The sequence below is a fragment of the Lissotriton helveticus genome, chromosome 3_1 (assembly GCF_964261635.1).
Source record: "Lissotriton helveticus chromosome 3_1, aLisHel1.1, whole genome shotgun sequence".
NCBI lineage: Eukaryota > Metazoa > Chordata > Amphibia > Caudata > Salamandridae > Lissotriton > Lissotriton helveticus.
In genome coordinates this window covers 1,061,718,435-1,061,736,864 of record NC_136061.1, presented here as the reverse complement: position 1 = coordinate 1,061,736,864, position 18,430 = coordinate 1,061,718,435, and the positions used below count along the sequence as shown (strand labels likewise).

The 18,430-nt window shown below is 44.4% G+C and overlaps 1 protein-coding gene across 1 annotated transcript in view; it reads left to right on the top strand.

Moving 5' to 3' along the window:
* The first annotated feature begins 6,175 nt into the window (after positions 1–6,175).
* The window catches only part of XIRP2 (xin actin binding repeat containing 2), a 1,179,469-nt gene continuing 1,167,214 nt past the window's right edge, over positions 6,176–18,430 (top strand). Inside the window, exon 1 of the mRNA XM_078681625.1 lies at positions 6,176–6,520. Coding sequence (XP_078537751.1) covers positions 6,356–6,520 — 165 coding nt within the window. The 5' untranslated portion in view covers positions 6,176–6,355. The remainder of the gene's footprint in view (positions 6,521–18,430) is intronic.

Here is an 18,430-nt window from a genome sequence, read left to right as displayed (position 1 = left end):
CTGTACAATATTCTATATATCACATGTGACCCAATGCTGGATGGGTCGGAGGGAGTCGAAGCAACTTTAGGGGGCAAGAGACCAGTGATTGTACTCTCCCTTTGCAATAGCGTTTTCACCAAAACACAAGCAGGTCCTTTAATCATCAAGTCCACTTTTGTGGCCTCATACCACCTTACTATATGGGTGTACCTTCGTCAAGGAATTGTTCAGGCTACTACTAAATTCCAAAATTATTGGACCAGCACCGTGGTGTGCTAAAAAAATATACAGGATGGTCTCACACGCCTCCCAGGTGTCAGGTTTCATCATCGGCCATCCCACGTTCGCCAAAGAATCCTCTAATGGCAAACAAGCCTGTATTATGGGTTGCGATACCACTATTAGTAGGAAACTAATGTCTGGTGCCCTCTTGCATGGGTGGGAAGGACTGGACCATCATCTCTTGAACCCAGAGTGACTCCAAGGGCTCATTGACTGGCCTCTTGATCTGAAGCCTGATCAGAACCGACCCAACTGCCCCAACTGTGCACCGCCTAAACCACGCAGGACTTCACATCGCAATCGCCGTCGATAGGATCATATACATCAATTCAAGAGGACCTAGCACCACAGCCTCGGCGCATCTCGGAACGGACGCATTGCCTCGGCTAGGCAACATATCTTTGACGCAGGTTCACGCAATGTTCTGCAACCAGGATTTTATGTACTCTTCAGCTGGGCCAACTGAGTCCCTCTAGCTGGCCCGTGCTCCATCGTGGTCGGCTTAAGCTTGTGAATTTGACCTTGTCCAGTGTGGCAGATATCCACAGTTGGCGCTTTACACCTCTGGTGCTATTTCTCTAAAAACTTTAAAATTCAATGCATTTGGATCTACTAATCTGATTTTTGTCATTTTAGTCTTGTTTTGTTTATTTAAAAAACACCCTTTTTCTAACTCTGTTATGGGCTCCTTCTGTGGTGTGTTTCCACTGTGTTACTGTTTGAAGTGTTGCACAAATACTATAAATATTGCCTCTAAGTTAAAATTTGCTGCTCAGTGCCAAGCTACCAGGGGTTTAAGAACAGGTTAATTTGGGCTTTGCTTGTACCTTACCCTGACAAAGATTGTGGTTGCTGCTTGACCTGGGCTCATACTCCAGTCAACCAACAACCCAATTTCTTATATGTCCATAAAAGTCAGAAGTCACAGTTGCACAGTATATTCAGGAAGGCTTCATCTGCATGCACAAGGATAGTTGTAAAAGGTCTCTTATAGACTTGGATACTCAGAATTTGCCTTGGGGGGGGGGGCAAATTTTTGGTCCTTGCCAAATGTTCATTTGTGGGGTTAGGGTGGTGATGAAAAGGTTTAGTAAATCGACTCAGTGGTGTCTTACTTCTTCAAATGGGATTTACCTGGACCCTGCCATCTCTTTTGAAAATTGCAAGAGATTTAGGCCTAGATGTATCAAGATTCCATTTTGCGAATCTTAAATAGCGATTTTTAGCGAATCGCTGAAATCGCAAATAAGGAATAATTTCCCATGCATTCCTATGGGCCAGGAGGCCCATAGGAATGATTGTGAAGTAATTCTCAAATTGCAAATTCGCAATTTGCTAATCGCAATTTGAGAATTATTTCAAGGGTGCTTGGGTGTCTCATGGACACCCTGCTTCACCCCTGAAACGTACATGTGTGTGCATATGGCGCAAAATACATGCCTTATGGGCATGTATGTGTGTCACATGCCACCCTCAAAATTGCCAAATTTTGGTTTTTGACAGGATTTCGCAAATTAACACGAACCTCAAATTGGTGTTAATTTGCGATTCCTTAACCTGAATTTGCAATTTAAAAAAGCTTCATACGATTCCTTAAATGCTTAAGCAAAATAAGGAATCGCAATTTTTTGCGATTCCTTATTTTGCTAATTTCACATACATTCCTAAAGATGCAAAATGTCCGTTTGTGATTCGTTAAGGCCGAAATTCTGCGAATTTCGGCCTTAACGAATCGCAAAAGGCTTGATACATCTAGGCCTAGATCTTCAGGAAGGTCTTAATTCACAGATGTTGCACCAGATCCCATATCCAATTACTGTAGTATAAGCAGTGTAGTCTCTATCCTTCTGATGCCCTATGGGACTCTACCACACAGACTTAATTAATTGTCCCTAAATAGTCACAGTTGTAGCAGTCATTCAAATTCCTGTATTCACTCCTAAAAATATACTTCTTTGTTATATGGCTCCAAGGCATCTGGTAGGCTGGCACTAGAAGCGTTATGTCACTCCAGATTTGTACCTAAGCAGTCAACCACATGTCTTCTTAATTGCAAACCAGCTTCTTCATCCCATCTCATAGAAGTATTCAAGGTGCTACATTTCCGTTGCCACAACCAACCAAAGGGACTGAGGTATAACTTAGATCCAGTTTGTTTTTAAGACACTAATCCTGCCTTGACAGGTCCAATCAAAAAGAACTGTCCCTGGCCATAAGCCGGTGGAATCACGTTAAGCCCTCTCAACCCTTTGTGATGAGGGTGGTCTAGATCTCCTTTGTCTTTTACCTACTACATCTGAGCTCCACTTAACGTAGTGAGCCACATATCTGTGCTTGTCCTTCATAGATAGGCTGGAAGACCTGGCACTTCTATCAATACCAAGGTCTCTCTGAACCTTCATCAACAAAATATAATCTTTTGACTCTTTGGGTGTATACACAGTGATGCCAATTTCATTCGTTCATTCTGCAAGTTTATTGTAAATGTTACAGCATATGTTTGGGTTTCAAGTCCATCAGAGAAATTATTTAGTCAGTTGCTATTCCTAGCCTATGGACGTGGTGTTGAATAATATAATTTTAGCCACAAACAAATGTGGAACTTCCACTCTTCCTCCACGTTCAATGGAGGGCAGTTCTATAATGAGATGGATACTGCCTGTTTGAAAGCTTTAGAGGTACCCTTCCTGATGTCTATTGGCTGGTGACCCTGGGGCCACATAATACTTGTATTCAACACCTTATGTGCATGTCACACTCCCCACTACTTCTGATGTCAGTATTAAGGTGTAGCAATAGGTATCCCCATGTACAGAGGTTCCCCCTTCTAAATTTGATTTTCCTTGGTGGGTCTGCTATGATAGAAAAAGAAAGACTGCTGTGGGGGATTAGTCTCCAATATGACAAGGAATTAGCTAAAGTAGTTAGTTTTTCATGAAAGCACAGACCTGCCTCCCCTGACAAAAATTAACCTAATTACACTTTGAGTTTCAACAAGTAAGAGTGGAGGATGGCAGATGATTCCGAGTTACTGAGATCGCTTATCTAGTCCTGGGATTTCCATTAACAGTCACAGGTTCAATTCCATTGACATTAGACTATCACGCCCAGAGTATTACGATTTGTTTGGTTAAGTTTGAGAGCTCTTAGAATAACACACATTATGAACAAACATTTGAATCATTTAAGAGTGTATATTAGAACATCATTTTCTGACTATTCTATTTTCATTTGTTAGTTTATGTAACCATTAAAATGTATTCCTTTACGAAAACTGACTTGGGTATTTAAGGATCTAACTTACCAATTGAACAATGTGTGAAATCATTTCCTTAAAACGTATCAAATTACATGCGTTCTTAATGCAATTATTTCCTGCACACGTTCAGGTGCAAGGTTACTGTAATGTGTTAAGCAAAGAAATTGTGCCCATCCACATAGAAGTAAGCCAACAGACTATACATGTTGGAATATCTGCCAAGGAAGCTTATGTTCACAAATGACATTTTAAGCCAACCCCATCTGGTATGCTTAATTTCCAAGTCCATATATATATAATGGAAAGTTAAAACAATAAATCCAGGAACAGAAAGTGCTGCTGATGAAAAAAAGCAGAACTGGCAAAAGGTGTCTGCCATTCGACAATTGGCAGCTTTATTAATATATTTATAATCCTCTGACACTAAGTTAGTGTTAGACTTGGAAGGTTTTGAGGCCAATTCTATTTTGGTGGGTTTATTTGCTAATACATGGTCTTCTCTGTGACATGCATTTCTATACAAATTACATTTAAACAATGTGTCCATGCGGGTAGGTTTTTTGTGATACATTTCAGGAGGTCAAACCTGCCAATATTTGTTGATCAGAAAAAAAAGTGTCCAGTATTGACCAAACATGCAGATTTTAGTGCAGTAAGAACCAAAATCCACACTTTGTTCCCCCAAAACTCGTAAATGGGTGGTATTTATTGCACTGAGATATTCCGACACAGCATTTTATCCACTGCGCTAAATATCAAACCAGTAACTGAACGACTTGTAAGGAGGATCTATGTCTGCAACTAGACAAGAGATGTTTTAAGGCATAGGCAAAGGGGGTTCTGGCCTAGGCCCAATCCTTTCAGGGGATCACCTGAAACAACCATCTCTGTTCTGCAGAGAATCTTTCCCGATAACCTTGAATAATTGTTAAACAGGTTGTTTTAAATATATTTTATTTTTAATTAAATTTTAATGTGGGTGATGTGTGAGCTCTATTACAGACATTTTGCAGAGAAATGTGTTTCATGCAACACCCATAAAAAAAAGTTTCTTTTAGATCAAAACGAGACCTCACATATGAAAAATAAGAAGGGGTCGCAGAGATTCTTTGCAGTACTGTTAGTGAGCTGCTGCTGTGTTACAATTAACCGTGGGCGGAGAGCTCTGCTCCACCCGTGGAGTGTACGGAGTTGTGCCTACTGCGCGATCCGCGGAGAAAGCAGAGTAGGCACAACTCGGCACACTCCGCGGTGGAGCGGAGTTACCCAGCCCCAGCCTCTACCCCCTAGAAAGAATTAAATTAAATATACATTAAAGGTAAAAAAAATAAACACTTACCTTGACTGCAGCGTCTCTGGGCTGCCGTCCTCCTCTTCCTCGGTTTCACGATGATCTGCGCACGTGCCCACGAATGCGCATTTTTTGCAAGTAATGCGCATGTGCGTGGGCATGCGCAGATCATAATAAAACAGAGGAAGAGGATGACGGCAGCCCGGGGACGCCGCAATCAAAGTAAGGGTTTAATTTTTTTTACCTTTAATGTATATTTAATGAAATTCTTCCTAGGGGGGTGGAGGCGGAGCGGAGTTTCCACTGAGTTGGTCCCCAACTCTGTGGACCTCCACGTAGTGCCGCTCCGCCCAGGCTTAGTTACAATAATAACAACCATCACTATCTCCGAATTTTAGATGTAACCACGTTTAGAATTTGGAATGGGTGTCTGTGCACTCTCAGTGACCTGGCCTCAGAGGTCTTGAAAGAGTTGAAATTAGATCATAAATTCAAAGCTGTTCCTAACAGGGAGCCCAAACATACATTTTGCCCAGTGCCCCCCAAATCCTTAAGATGTCACTGAACTAGACAGCTGTGCAGTTCGTAAGTACCCCACTTCAGGTGAGAGTTTATCTAATCATATTTTCTTTGTAGCATGCGTGTATTTGCAGCTGTGCATATCGCATAAGAAGCCCATGCCTGCAAGGCCCAAAAAGGAGAAAAATACTTGACTGGTTGGACTACACATACCTGACACGTCATTCCGAGCCTAAACCACATTATCAACTGTTTTCAACGAAGCCGAACTGCCTGGTGTGCCCATTCGCAGGCCAAATATATTCCATTCCCAGGACGCTGAACAGTTTACACAAACTTAACAAAAAAATGAAAGATTACTGAACTGATGTCTGTTTTGCAAGCCACTGGTAGGAAGCTATCGCAATTGGCCTTTTCCTGTAATTTATAGTCTTCATGCTGGATTTTTGGGGAGGTTGTTTCCCTGGAGAAATTTGCTGATGTAAACAGATCACGTCTATGAGGAGACGCCCGTAAAGGAAGTTCATTTTGGCAAAGTCAGCCTTGAACGTTCTCACGCAATTTGACTAAAGAAAATTCCGTACCCCCAAAGTTCATTCTTGTTCTCTAGCACACTGAAAGTTATTTCCGCCTATGTTTGATGGTTGATGTTCTGCCAAAAATGATTTGTTTCCATATTGTTTTGTGTCATAGAAAACTGCTGCTGCGTCAAAGACCGGAATCCTTTCTGAGGCTGCAGAGGAAGAGAGGGCCCTGAGATTCCGCCGTTTCCTCCAATCCAAGCGTCTCCATGGTAGGACGGTCTTAAGTGGGAGAGAAGTGCAAGGACCCCTCTGGAACCAGTGGACAAACCCACCTGAGAGACCAAGCAAAATTTAGCAAGGTGGCTGCTGTGTTTAGGCCGCGCCACTGACACACCTGCCACAGGAGAGGGGCGGACAGCGCCCCCTTCTGGTTGTACAGACCCCCAACCTTTGCAGCGACACACCTCCTCTCCCGACGCAGACAAAAACAGCTGCGCAATGATTGAAACGCAGGGTGCGGCGGACAGCGTTCCGGTGAGGGAGGACCTGCAGGCCGCCCGAAGGATCGAGCGCTTCGAGATCCCCCTGGACAGCTTGAAGATGATGTTCGAGAAGCCCACGCGCATCGTCGTGCTGCCGCCCCGGAGAGGGGGCAAGAAGAAGGTAAGCGCGTGCCGCACGGGGTTTGCCTTCACAGTTTATTTCATATCTCTCTAATACTTTTTATATGGTCAACACTTCACACCTGAGCTCTAAACCTCTGTATTGAGGTAAGTTTTGGAGACCTCATATTTCCTAAAAAACATGTTTTATGAGAGTACATTTATAGTTACGTTGCAATTTAAATATGTATGTAAGAATGAGGCAGACGGTGACATTGAGATAGAATTTAGGTTACTACATTACCGCGAGCCACCATTCTCCACACCGCTGCTTTGGATTAAGAAATAAATGCATTCAGGCAGCTTTTTTTTTTTTTTTGGGGTTGATTTCAGCTGAACCAGTTGGTCTAAAAACACACCTGACAATTATGGATTGTGAAGTGAAATCCGTGGACTGGAACATGGTGACATGGAGTCACTTGTTAACATTAGACGTGGTGCACGAAGCTCAGGTTAGCATAGTGTAGTGATAGACATACTTTGGAATTTTTTGCACCAATTTAAGGTGATCTAAAGCTTCCCTTAGTTAGTTTTCAGCGGAATCTTTAGTTCTCACCATGCAGGAAGGCCACATGGCTCCTTGTCACTGGGACCATGATTCCGTTCCTGGACTTGCTTTTCATATCGTTGTTATCTAGTGTGTTGGGCCAGTTCACTTGAAGCAAGACTACAACTCCCAGAATGCACTGATATGATAAAGCAAAGTCCGGAAAGGTCAAAATAATGTCCCGTCGAAATCGAGCTATTTGTAATTCCTGTATTGCAAGAACCATGAAGTTTCCCCATTTCAGGAGTGTAAATTCGTCTAATCCAGTCTGGTGTTTTTCCCCATCCATGGAGTTGTAACCTTAATATTGCTGCACATATGGAGCCGAATAGGATTCAGGGGCGACAAACGATCACTTGAGGGATTACCAGAGTGTTTGAGCAGATGCGCTGTGAATCAAGTGATTGTATGTATGAATTGTTTTAAAGATTGAGTACTAATGTAATCGTTTTATTGTCCATTTACTGTACTTATTTTATGTATGTGAAAAACTTGCAAATTGGATTTAAGGTGCAAGACTATGCATTTTCTTTTGAAGTATTCTAATGTGCTTGACTGGTTGCATTTAACCAGACTACATACAGTAATTGCATTTGTGTTATTAATGCTTGAGCCATAAAGATGAATCAATGCTACATGCATCAAAGTGAAAAGTAACATGTACTCGATCAGACCTGACCTAATGGAGAAACGGTAGATATGAAATGCAGCCTATATTTGGGGCATGCAAAGTTCAGTGTCCAGGTGTAACCTTCCTGGAGGTGGCACGTAAATGAAACCCTTCAGTGTGCAGACAGGTGTTAGTCCCTGAAATATTAGCTTTCATACTTACCACTTGACTGCATACCACGGTTCTCCTTTTATGTTTTACTGAAATGCTCTGCTTTCTAGGGCGTAGTTAAAGTCATTCATTGTGTAACTTCTGTTTCTCATTGCATTTCTATCGGCACCATCCATTTGTTCCCCGTTCCAGCCCACGGTTACACCTGTAATTTTTATTTTCATATTCCCGCGTTTTCATCAATATGTGCTTCTTGGGCATCGCCTTTAGAAATTAAACCACCCACCATCAACGTGGTCAGTTTCATCAGGTTGTTAATTCCATCTCATTTCATTGTATGGCAGGGTACTTGCTGCAGATGTTGTAGTTGGGTTCACAGACTGTAAAAGTGAAACATGATCCCACCTCGCTAAGGCAGAAAGGGTTTGAAACAAAACCATTAGTGCAACAGTTTAGTTTTAATTCTAAGGTGCATGCCTATACTTGTATATATCGATCTGCAGAACTAAATATGAGAGTTTTTAAGATCTAAACAAGCATTGGCAAAGCCCATAGGTTTTAGCAATCTGAGAGCTATAAGTGTTGTCAATGTTAATGTGTTTATGTACGGCGCTACAATTAGGAGAAGTTCATAAAATAACAGTCAAGTCACAAAGATATCGGGGGTGCACTTTCTGTTTAACACCGATTCTGGGTAGGAATAAGATCTAGAGTCAGGAAATGCACGTGCATTGCACTGAATTGTGTTTAATTTTTTTTATAAGTTTGACACTGACAACATTTATAATATTTTGAGCACACACAAGATAGTGTGGGTTTTACTAAACTGCTCCCAGGTTTATTAGCCATTGGAGAGGTGTTGACAAACAGTAGGCTCTTGAAACCGTATTCTGGAAGTACGAAATCATTTTCCCTGTTCGATTTTGTATTTATTTTAGATAGAAGTTCACATTTTAGGACTAAAGAAGATTTAAAGGGTACAGTACAGACATGAAGGCCTGAGGTGAAAATCAATCATTGGAAAATGATTTGATGCCATAGTGAACTACTGGACATGTAGAACTGTTCCTGTGATAAACGAGAGAAACACATTATGAAATGAATAACGAACTATTGAGAGGAAAATAAAACGACTTTGAAAATATAGCAGTAAAACACCCCAAGGAGAAAATTTAAAGACGATATAAACTTGGCCCTATAATCTGGTAGCTGTCATTTTGGGAACACCGCACTTCCGGCAGTGTGATCAGTTACTGGCTTCAGAAAAGCAACTCTCAAACAGCCGTCAAAGTGCATTAAAAAAAGTATCGGAACTGTGTTGCTGCATGGAATGGGTGTGGGGTCAGTGAGTGTGGACTCAAAGGTGTGGCTAAAAAAACACAATTTTCTTTAAAGTTTTTGGGTGTTTCGCTGTCAGGTAGCTATATATAAATAATGTGTAGCTTAAATAAAAAAAAAAGTTGTTACTGTGGGAAATGCAGCATAGCACATTATAAAACCTCTATTAGTTAATGCCCCGTAGACGTCTGTGTGTAAACAGAGAGCCACAGAATTAAATCTTGGTCGGCGAAGTGGAGAATAGTGACTTGTGTATTGTTAGAGCTACAGGGCACAGCCTGTGTCAGAAAGCACTGTGAACATGTAAGTCATTATTTTAAACTTTCATTACACACAGTATAGGATAGACTGCTGCAAAATGCACACAAAGGTTTAGGATAAAACGCTACTTGCAAAATAGATTTTTTTTTTTTGTAATGAACAGACTGTACATAATGCGTTTTTTTTTTTTATTATTATTTTTTTTTTAAACATAACTGTCCCTTCAACGCCTCGGGAGTAGTAAGCACTGTATAAAATGCAATTATTAAAGTAAGCACTTAACAGCTCCGTTAACTCTTTGCACTACTACTACTCAAAAAGAATAAATATTTGCCATCACAAAGCTTCAAGATTCGATCAATTAAAGCCGATACTGGCTCCCAAGTATCCCTTACGGTTGCAGATTGCCCTTTACATTTGCAGATTAACTCGTTGAACACATTTGCACTCCTTTCAGGCAAGCAGACACCCTGACAGGAAGGCTTGTTCAGCTAAATGTCCAGCTTCAATATCACAGCACAGGGGACCTCCTGAATTACACTTTAGCTGAAGCATTAAAACGATTGGACTTAATAGTACTGGTACGGTTGTCTTTTTATAAAAAAAAAGTAGGAGAATGGTTTTTCATAATCAAAAAAGTCTCAAATATTAAGGTGCATTGTCTTGCATGTGTCACACATTGATAAAGAAAGCAAAGGTTGGCTTGTTTCTCGTTCTGGGTCACAAATTATTACAGCATTATACATTGTGGCCTCTGTTCTTGGGCAAACAGTCTGCCTTTCTCCGATCCTCCAGCAAAGATAGCTGATCGGCAACATCTCATAAACACCGCTGTCCTCTGTTCTGCTTTGCCCAAGCTGTTAAAAATGAACAAAATGAGCACTTCATGCTGTACAAAAAGCAGAACCATGTGCAAGGCAGCATATGCAAAGTAACATTTAGGTGTGGGAGAGACAAGGAAGCTGCCTGGAGAGAACAACAACAGGAGGTGGGAGGGGGTGGAGGAGAGGTAAACAACGAAGGAAAAGGGGAGGGGATGCAAACTATGACGGGAGGCATCATGCCACTTAGTTGGAGAGGAAGAAAAGGTGCTGTTTGGTATGATGACAGAGAGCCTTGGTGGGCTAAGGGGCCTATTTGGTTGCAAGGCAGCTTCTCTCTGGGCTGTTGCTAAGTTTGTGCTTTTGAAAAACAAATGAAATACAACAAACCCAAACCACTTAATATTTAATTGAATAGATGGAACAGTATTGCATGCATATATCAGCTGTGAGCGAATAGATTGTGTTAAACACGGTGGGATTAGCCCGCCTCGCCATGTCCCCAGTTCTGGATTTCAGTAAACGCCATGGGCCTCTGTACAAATCCATGGAAGTAACACTTGCAGCAACAGAGTAGGATGGTGTTAATATTGCAATACTGAAGCTTCAAATCAAAAGAAAATAAAGTTGGTGATTCTCTATTAAAAGTACACAAGTTTGCTTTTCAAGTAAGCAATTCTGAACTTTTGCTCTCTAATATTCAGAAACTGGAATTGTCCCGAAGTAGGTAACCCAGGAACAATGCACTCCATTAAAACATTGATTAGTTTAGACAAGACAGAAGGTAGGAGGAGATTTCCGGGCTCCTCGAAGAATGTAAACTAAGCCACTATGCACTCTGAGCGCCGGTGGCACTAACTTTTAAGCAGTCACTTTGAAGTCTGAGAAGGAAAAGGTTTTTTTGGAAAAGAGCGTCAGGCATTTGATCTGTCTTTGAATGCACTGCAAATGTGATGAGATAAGAACCAGATTTACATGCCTGTTTAACGGAGGTCGGAGCCAATGAAAACACAACAAGTTGTGTGAAGTGCTCTTGAAAAGAGTTCCAAAAACATTTCCTAAAATAAGAGTAGGGGATAAATGGGAGTAATTGGTGCCTGCTTTCTGGAATGGTTAAACAACACATGAAGAAGCATAATGCAGGCATGCCAAGAACAAATGAGGAGAAAGCATAGGAGAGTGACAATGGGACGCCTGTGGGCAGGCTGAAGCCCACAAAGTATATACAACATGTTTCTTCGGGGCAGTGCATGCACTGTTTAGAGCCCAGACCTAAGAATTAACAACACGTTAAATATTTGTGCACATAAATATGTATACCATATCATTCAAAATAATATGGCTCAATAACATGTTATTTAGAGCAAATGTACTAATAAATGAACATGTATTATTAGTGAGCAGATCAAAGGTCTTGTTATTACCGTAGTATGGTGTAACTGACTTGGGGGGAAAAAGCATTCTGTCTCTCAGAATGCGCTACAATGACTTTGCAAAAAAAAAAAAAAACCATCAATATTTCCAATAGTCTCAAGACATACTCTGGGTGATTTTACCTTAAGCTTGTGCGTGTCATTCATTCTTCTGGCTATTTACCTTTTTGTTTTGTAACTAAAACACACGATAAAACAACTGTTGCTATGGTTGACGGAGAGGGAGGGGGATTTTGACCCACTCAAGGCTTTGCGTCTCGTCGGTCTTGCTCTCATGCCCACAACCAACAACGGTAATACCTAGCTTATTAGACTTTTTTCAAATCTGCAAATATATTATTTGCTTTATAAAACGTACACCATGTCCGTCTTAGACTGTGTAGTCCTTTAAAGTGCACTTTTTCATTTTTTATAACATTTGGGTTGTGTCAAGTTTGACAGTGATGGTTAAACTAAAATGTTGAAATCGTGAGTTTTAAAGTTGATTCCGCTAATGCTCTGATGTGGGTATGATAATGTTGGGAAATAGTTAATAGAATTACCCTAATGCTTACCAATGAACTTCATTGCCCTTGTTCATGTCCTCCTTGTCACAATCCTGACAACCTGAGGTGTGTCTGCCAAAAACAATTGCTTCATAGCGGATTTCATTCTATAAACTTTCTAATTGTCATACTCTTTTGAAAATCCAAGCAGATAATGAGACTAAAATGTATGTTGGTCGTAGTCCATGTTACTGCCCTACATATTTCTTGTATTAAAACTCTAGATTCTTCTACCCAACTTGTGACCTTTGTTGATCTTCACTGTAAATTTCCAGGAGCCTCCTGTTCCACTGATATATAAGACTGAGAAATACCTTGCCTCACCCATCTCCTCAGTGGTGTGGTTTCCTTTGTTGGCTGGACCGTAAGATACAAAAGCAGACGCTGCTTGTGGAGATGGCCATTCACAAGACCTCAGCTGCAGGTGTGCGTTTTTCCGTTCCAGAGTGAACCTGGTGAACTTGGTGGGATTCCTCCGCTTTCCGCACTCATGTTTTACCATCATATTTAGCTCTTTCCCTCTGCATTGCACCACGTGGAAGAAAAATTAGCCTTGCACAGGCGTGGGAACGGAGCAGTAGGGATTCAACTGGTCTTCTTGAGGAAGAAAAGCCTTTGGTTTCCCATCTGTGTTGTCTCAGAAGCTGTTTGGGGCACATTCTGATGCTGGCTTTTCGAGCTTACCAACCATTAATTTGGCCCTAGTCTCATATTTATCAGCTTTGGGGGTGTCGGTGAGATGCAAAAGAACTTTTTTTTTTTTTGGTTAAAAAAACTTTTATTGAGCAATCAAAGAAAAATCACAGAGATGGGCCTACAACCACACGGGCTGGCCGCTAAGAGCAACGCACAACATAAGAATCAAACGATTACTTCCGAGGCCAGGCACAAATCAGATACCAAGTATTGCTCGAAACATAGGACAGGACATAACAATTTTCTGTAATAAACATAAAAAAAAAAACCACAAACTCTAAACAAGGCGAATGCACATTAATCAAGGTCAGCCCAGAAGGCGGAGGGGAAAGCCACTAATCGGGAAGACGAAGCACAATCCGTGGGACTCGGCAAAGCCAGGGGGGAGGGGGGGGGGGACAGCGGGGAGGACAGGAAAATCCTAGAACAGCATGAAAAATTTCGGGAACGCCAGCCTAGGGAGATAGGGTAACATCGGGAGTGTCAACCAAGGGAGGGGTACAAATGTCTCCACGATATTCGTTCCACTGACCCCAAATCTTCGTCCACGCCCTGGGTCTGCCCCTAGCTACATAGACGGTCTTCTCTCGGAACATGGACCAGTCCATGTTACCCTCCCACACTGAGACGTCGGGAGGTCTGGACGTGCCCCAGAGCTGCGCAATGTCTCGCTTCGCGACCATGTATCCCAAGGTCGCCCATCTGGTCTGGGCCACAGAATAGTCGGTGGGTTCCCACACATTCAACAGGCATCGTCGGGCCTCAGGCCGGAGGGTAATGCCAGTCACAACAGTCATCACCGCAAGCACATCAATCCAGTAGGCCGCTACCACCGGGCACTCCCAAAGAATATGCAGAAATGTAGCACTCATCCCACAACCACGTTTGCATAAGCCATCCGGGGAAAAACCCATTACTACCAGATGCGGACCAGTTACATACACCCGGTGGAGGATCTTAAGTTGAACCAAACGAAGACGGGCGGGGATGGCGACCTCTTTCGGAGAAGAGAGTGCCGACTGCCAATCCTCGTCATCCAAGTCCAACCCGTCACCGACCCAAACCTCCCGAAGTCGGAGCAGTAAATCAGCGCGATTATTAATCAGTTTCTTATAAATCAGGGAGATAGTGCTATCGGGCAGGTGTCCATCCAGTATGCGATCCTCAAGGGGGGAGGACTCGGGTAGGGTCACATCAGGAGTCAGTACTGAGGCCAGAGCATGCCGGACCTGCAGATATCGAAAAAACTCTCTATCACTCAAGTCATATTCGGCCTTAAGGGCCTGGAAAGACTTCACTCTACCCTGCACACAGACATCACCCACTTTACATATCCCAATCATATCCCAGCGGTCAAAGCCCTTAGTAGACCAGAGACATCCCAAACGTTCGGAAGCATAAAGCGGAGTCGCCATTGTCAGTCGGTTCTCCCATCCCAAACTCACATTCGCGGCGCGCCACACATTGACTGCTATCCTGGACGGGCCCGTAAGATGGCGCCCAGCCGATCTGGAATAAAGCGCTCTATTAAAATCCCCTCCCGGCAGCTGGAGTCTATCCATCTCAAAGGCCGGATCTCGACCCGGGGAATACATTGCGTGGTTAATGGCAGACAGCTGGGTAGCCCAATAATATCTCTTGATATCGGGGAGCGCCATGCCCCCGTCGTACCAAGGGATAGTAAGTTTCGCAAGGGCGATACGTGGACGCCCGTCCCAGATCAGTTGCCTTTGAAGACTCTCGATCTCTCGGAAATAGGTAGCGGGAACGTCGTCAAAAGAATTTTGAAGTGCGTATAGGAATCGTGGCAAAGACATCATTTTAAAAAGGGCAGCCCTGCCCAGAGGAGACAGGGGTAGTTTACGCCAGCGGGCCACATCCAGTCGCAGTCTAAGAAGCGGGGGGAGGAGATTACGCTCGAAGTGAAGAGTCCAGCGTAATAAAGATCCCCAAATACTTGAAGCCAGACTGGACAACCTGGATAGGAAATCTGTCCGGTAATGGGGGCAAAACACCAGAGAGAACATACACACAGGACTTAGCCCAATTAATCACCAGACCTGAGTTAGCACCAAACGAAGTAAGAACGTCAAATAAGACATTTAAAGATTTACGCGGGGAAGTAAGATACAGAAGAATGTCATCCGCGTAAAGCGAGACGCGGTCTTCAAAATCCGGGGACCAACGGATCCCTTTGAGTGAAGGTTCCCATCGAAGCCAACCAGCTAACGGTTCCAGGGCAAGCGCGAAAAGCAACGGAGACAAGGGGCATCCCTGACGGGTCCCTCTACCCAGGCAGAAGGGGACAGAAACCCGACCGTTCACCACCACCTGTGCCAAGGGTTCGGCGTATAACAATTTCACCCAACCAATAAACTCAGGTCCGAAACCAAATTTCTCAAGAGCTGCCCAAAGATAGGGCCACTCTACCGTATCAAAGGCCATCGAGGCGTCTAGCGAAGCCAAAATGGCCGGCTCCGTCATAAGCCCCGCCCTCGCAACAGCTCCGTGGAGACGACGTAGGTTAAGAGCCGTGTTGCGATGCGGGATAAATCCGGATGAACCAGGCCACCAATGACCGTCAAGAGGCGGGTAGCCAGAAGCTTAGCCAGAACCTTGGGTTCAACATTCAACAGGGAAATGGGCCTATAAGACGAACAAAGGTCCCGAGGTTTACCTTCTTTGGGAATAACAACAATCGTAGCCAGACGCTGATCATATGGGAGAATACCCCGCTCCCGGGATTCCAAAAACATGGTGCGAAGATAGGGCGCCACCTTATCAGGGCGTAGCTTGTACAATTCAATTGGCAATCCATTCGGGCCCAAAGCTTTGCCCGAACGGAGTGAGCGAATGGCCGTCGCTATCTCGTCCGTAGTGAAAGGGGACTCCAAAGAGACTCGGTCTAAATCGGAAACACTGGGCAGAGCTATATCACGCAACAAAAGGCGAGAGTCATCAACATCCCGTTCAGACACAGGGGAATAAACCACACGAAAATAGTCCGCAAAACATTCAACTATTCCAACCGGGTCGGTCATTCTCACACCATTCAAAGTCTGAATCACAGGCACCACACGACTCGCCCTCTCCTTCTTATCCAACCATGCCAGCAATTTACCCGCTTTGTCCCCCACATCATACAAACGACCCTGTTGCTCCCGAAACATCAGTTTAGCCGCATCTGTAACCAAAGACCTATAAGCAAATTGTTTCAGACCCAGGGCGTGGAGTTTACCAGGTGTAACATCTGACTCCAGGTCAGCCTCTATCTCAGCGATCTCCCTCTCAAGGTCCACCACCTCTCGATTCCTCGCCCTTTTAGATTCAGCAATAAGGGAAAGAGCCTGCCCGCGAATCACTGTCTTAAAGGCCTCCCACAGGGATATCGCAGAGGAGACGGACCCCACGTTGTCTAGAAAATAGTTGTCCAAAGACTTGATCAAGAGATAACGGGTCTCGGGGGAGGTGAGGTACCATGGGTTAATAGGAGCCGCCCGCCGCCCCCACCCCACCTCAAAACAAAGCCAGAGCGGTGAATGATCAGAGATGCCCCGGGGGAGGTGTCTAATCTCGCGAACCGCCGGCGACTGCGCCGCAGGCATCAGGAAATAATCCAGTCTAGACAAACTCCCATGGGCCCCAGAATGGAAAGTGTATTGAAGCTGAGTAGGATGCATAAGCCTCCAGCAATCCACCAAGCCAAACGTATCCAGAAACCCACCCAGCCACTGTTGGGCCAAAGGAGTGTCCCTAGGGGGGTGACGATCGCGTAGACCGGAGAACACAGAATTAAAGTCCCCAGCTATGAAAAGAGTACTATCAGGGAGGTTCAACAACACCCGGCCCAAATCGGAAAAGGTAGAGGTCTGTAGACCGGGGGGCACATAAACGGCAAACAAGGAAAGGGTCCGACCCTCATAGCGTCCCACGAGGACGGTGTAACGCCCCCGATCATCAAGGATCACATCATCAATAGCCAGGGTGAGGGAAGCCCGAACAAGGATACCCACCCCCCTGGAACCCGTGGTAAACCCCGAATGTGCGGCGAGGCGATAGCCCCACCTATTCATTGCACGACATGTATTGCCCACCAAATGAGTCTCCTGTAGAAAAACAATATCCGGAGACAAACGTCGTAGACATCGCAACACCACACCCCGCTTAATGCGATCCTCCAGACCATTGACATTCCACGAAATAAACCTCAACCCGCTACCCCCCATCCCACACAGCGATGCCGAAACCCCCCCCCCCCCCAATGAGCATGACATCAAAAACATCATTAGCAGGATAGAATCGCCTTGATAAAACAAAACACAAACATCAAACTTCCCATCCACCCACCCCCCAACAATCAAGAAAACACCCCCCACCCTGCACCCCTGCAAGAAGCTAAAAAGCCACCCCAACATGCAGTGTGCCTGTCGCCCAAGAACCCCCATTCTACAAAAAGACCCCGGAGGAGGAAAGGCCCTGGCCCACCCGGCACCCCGATCAAGACAAATAACGAAGAGAACACACAGACAGTAGAGGTACTTAGGCATAAAATCCCAGAAGAAGTTACTCTACACGAAGACCCGGGCACAGACAAGTAGTTCAGCTCTCTACACCACCCTCAGCACCACCCGGGTGGTCGGCGGGCTCAGTCGCAGGAGGCCGGTCCGGCAGAGAGTCCAGCCAGTCATTCACAGAATCAGGCCAATCAAAAAAAAAGGTTCGGTCATTGTACTCAACTCGCAGCCTGGTCGGAAAAAGCATAGCATAGCGCAATCCCATGTCCCGGAGGTGCTTCTTGACTCCACGGAAGCCCATACGCTGTTTCTGCACCTGTTGAGAAAAGTCCGGGTAAAAGTTCACCGTGGCATTCTCAAAGGCCACCGGGCCCTTCACGCGCGATGCCTGCAGGATAGCGTCCCGATCCCTATAGTGGAAGAGTTTCGCAACAATAGGCCTCGGCGGGGCGCCCGGCTTACCGTGGCCTCCCGGAACACGATGGGCACGTTCCACTGCGAAGAATTTACTCAACCCAGACGGAGAGAGGTAGTTCTGGATCAGGTCCCCGACCAGGAGATCAACAGAGTGCGGGTCTGGATTCTCCGGAACGCCAACCACACGCACATTACAGCGACGTGCACTATTCTCAAAGTCCTCCAAGCGCCGGGTCATGGCAAAATAACTTTTTGTTCGTGTATTCTCTTTGTATATAAACCCGAGCCATCTGATTGCATTGCTGTTTCAAAGATGACTATTTATTTTTTTCTTCTTGCACCTTCCCCTTATGCCCTCTTACCGTCTACCTCTGTTTCTATGTAGCACCTGTAGTCACGGTCTTACTTTATTGCCACTTTGAATTTTTTTGATTTTCAGCAAACAAACTGAACTCTAAATTCAGCAATGTGGTGGGCAGCACAGCGTATTTTACTTTTTTTTTTTTAAAGTTTTTATTCACATTTTGACTTAATACATTCCCACCCCCACCTCCCCCC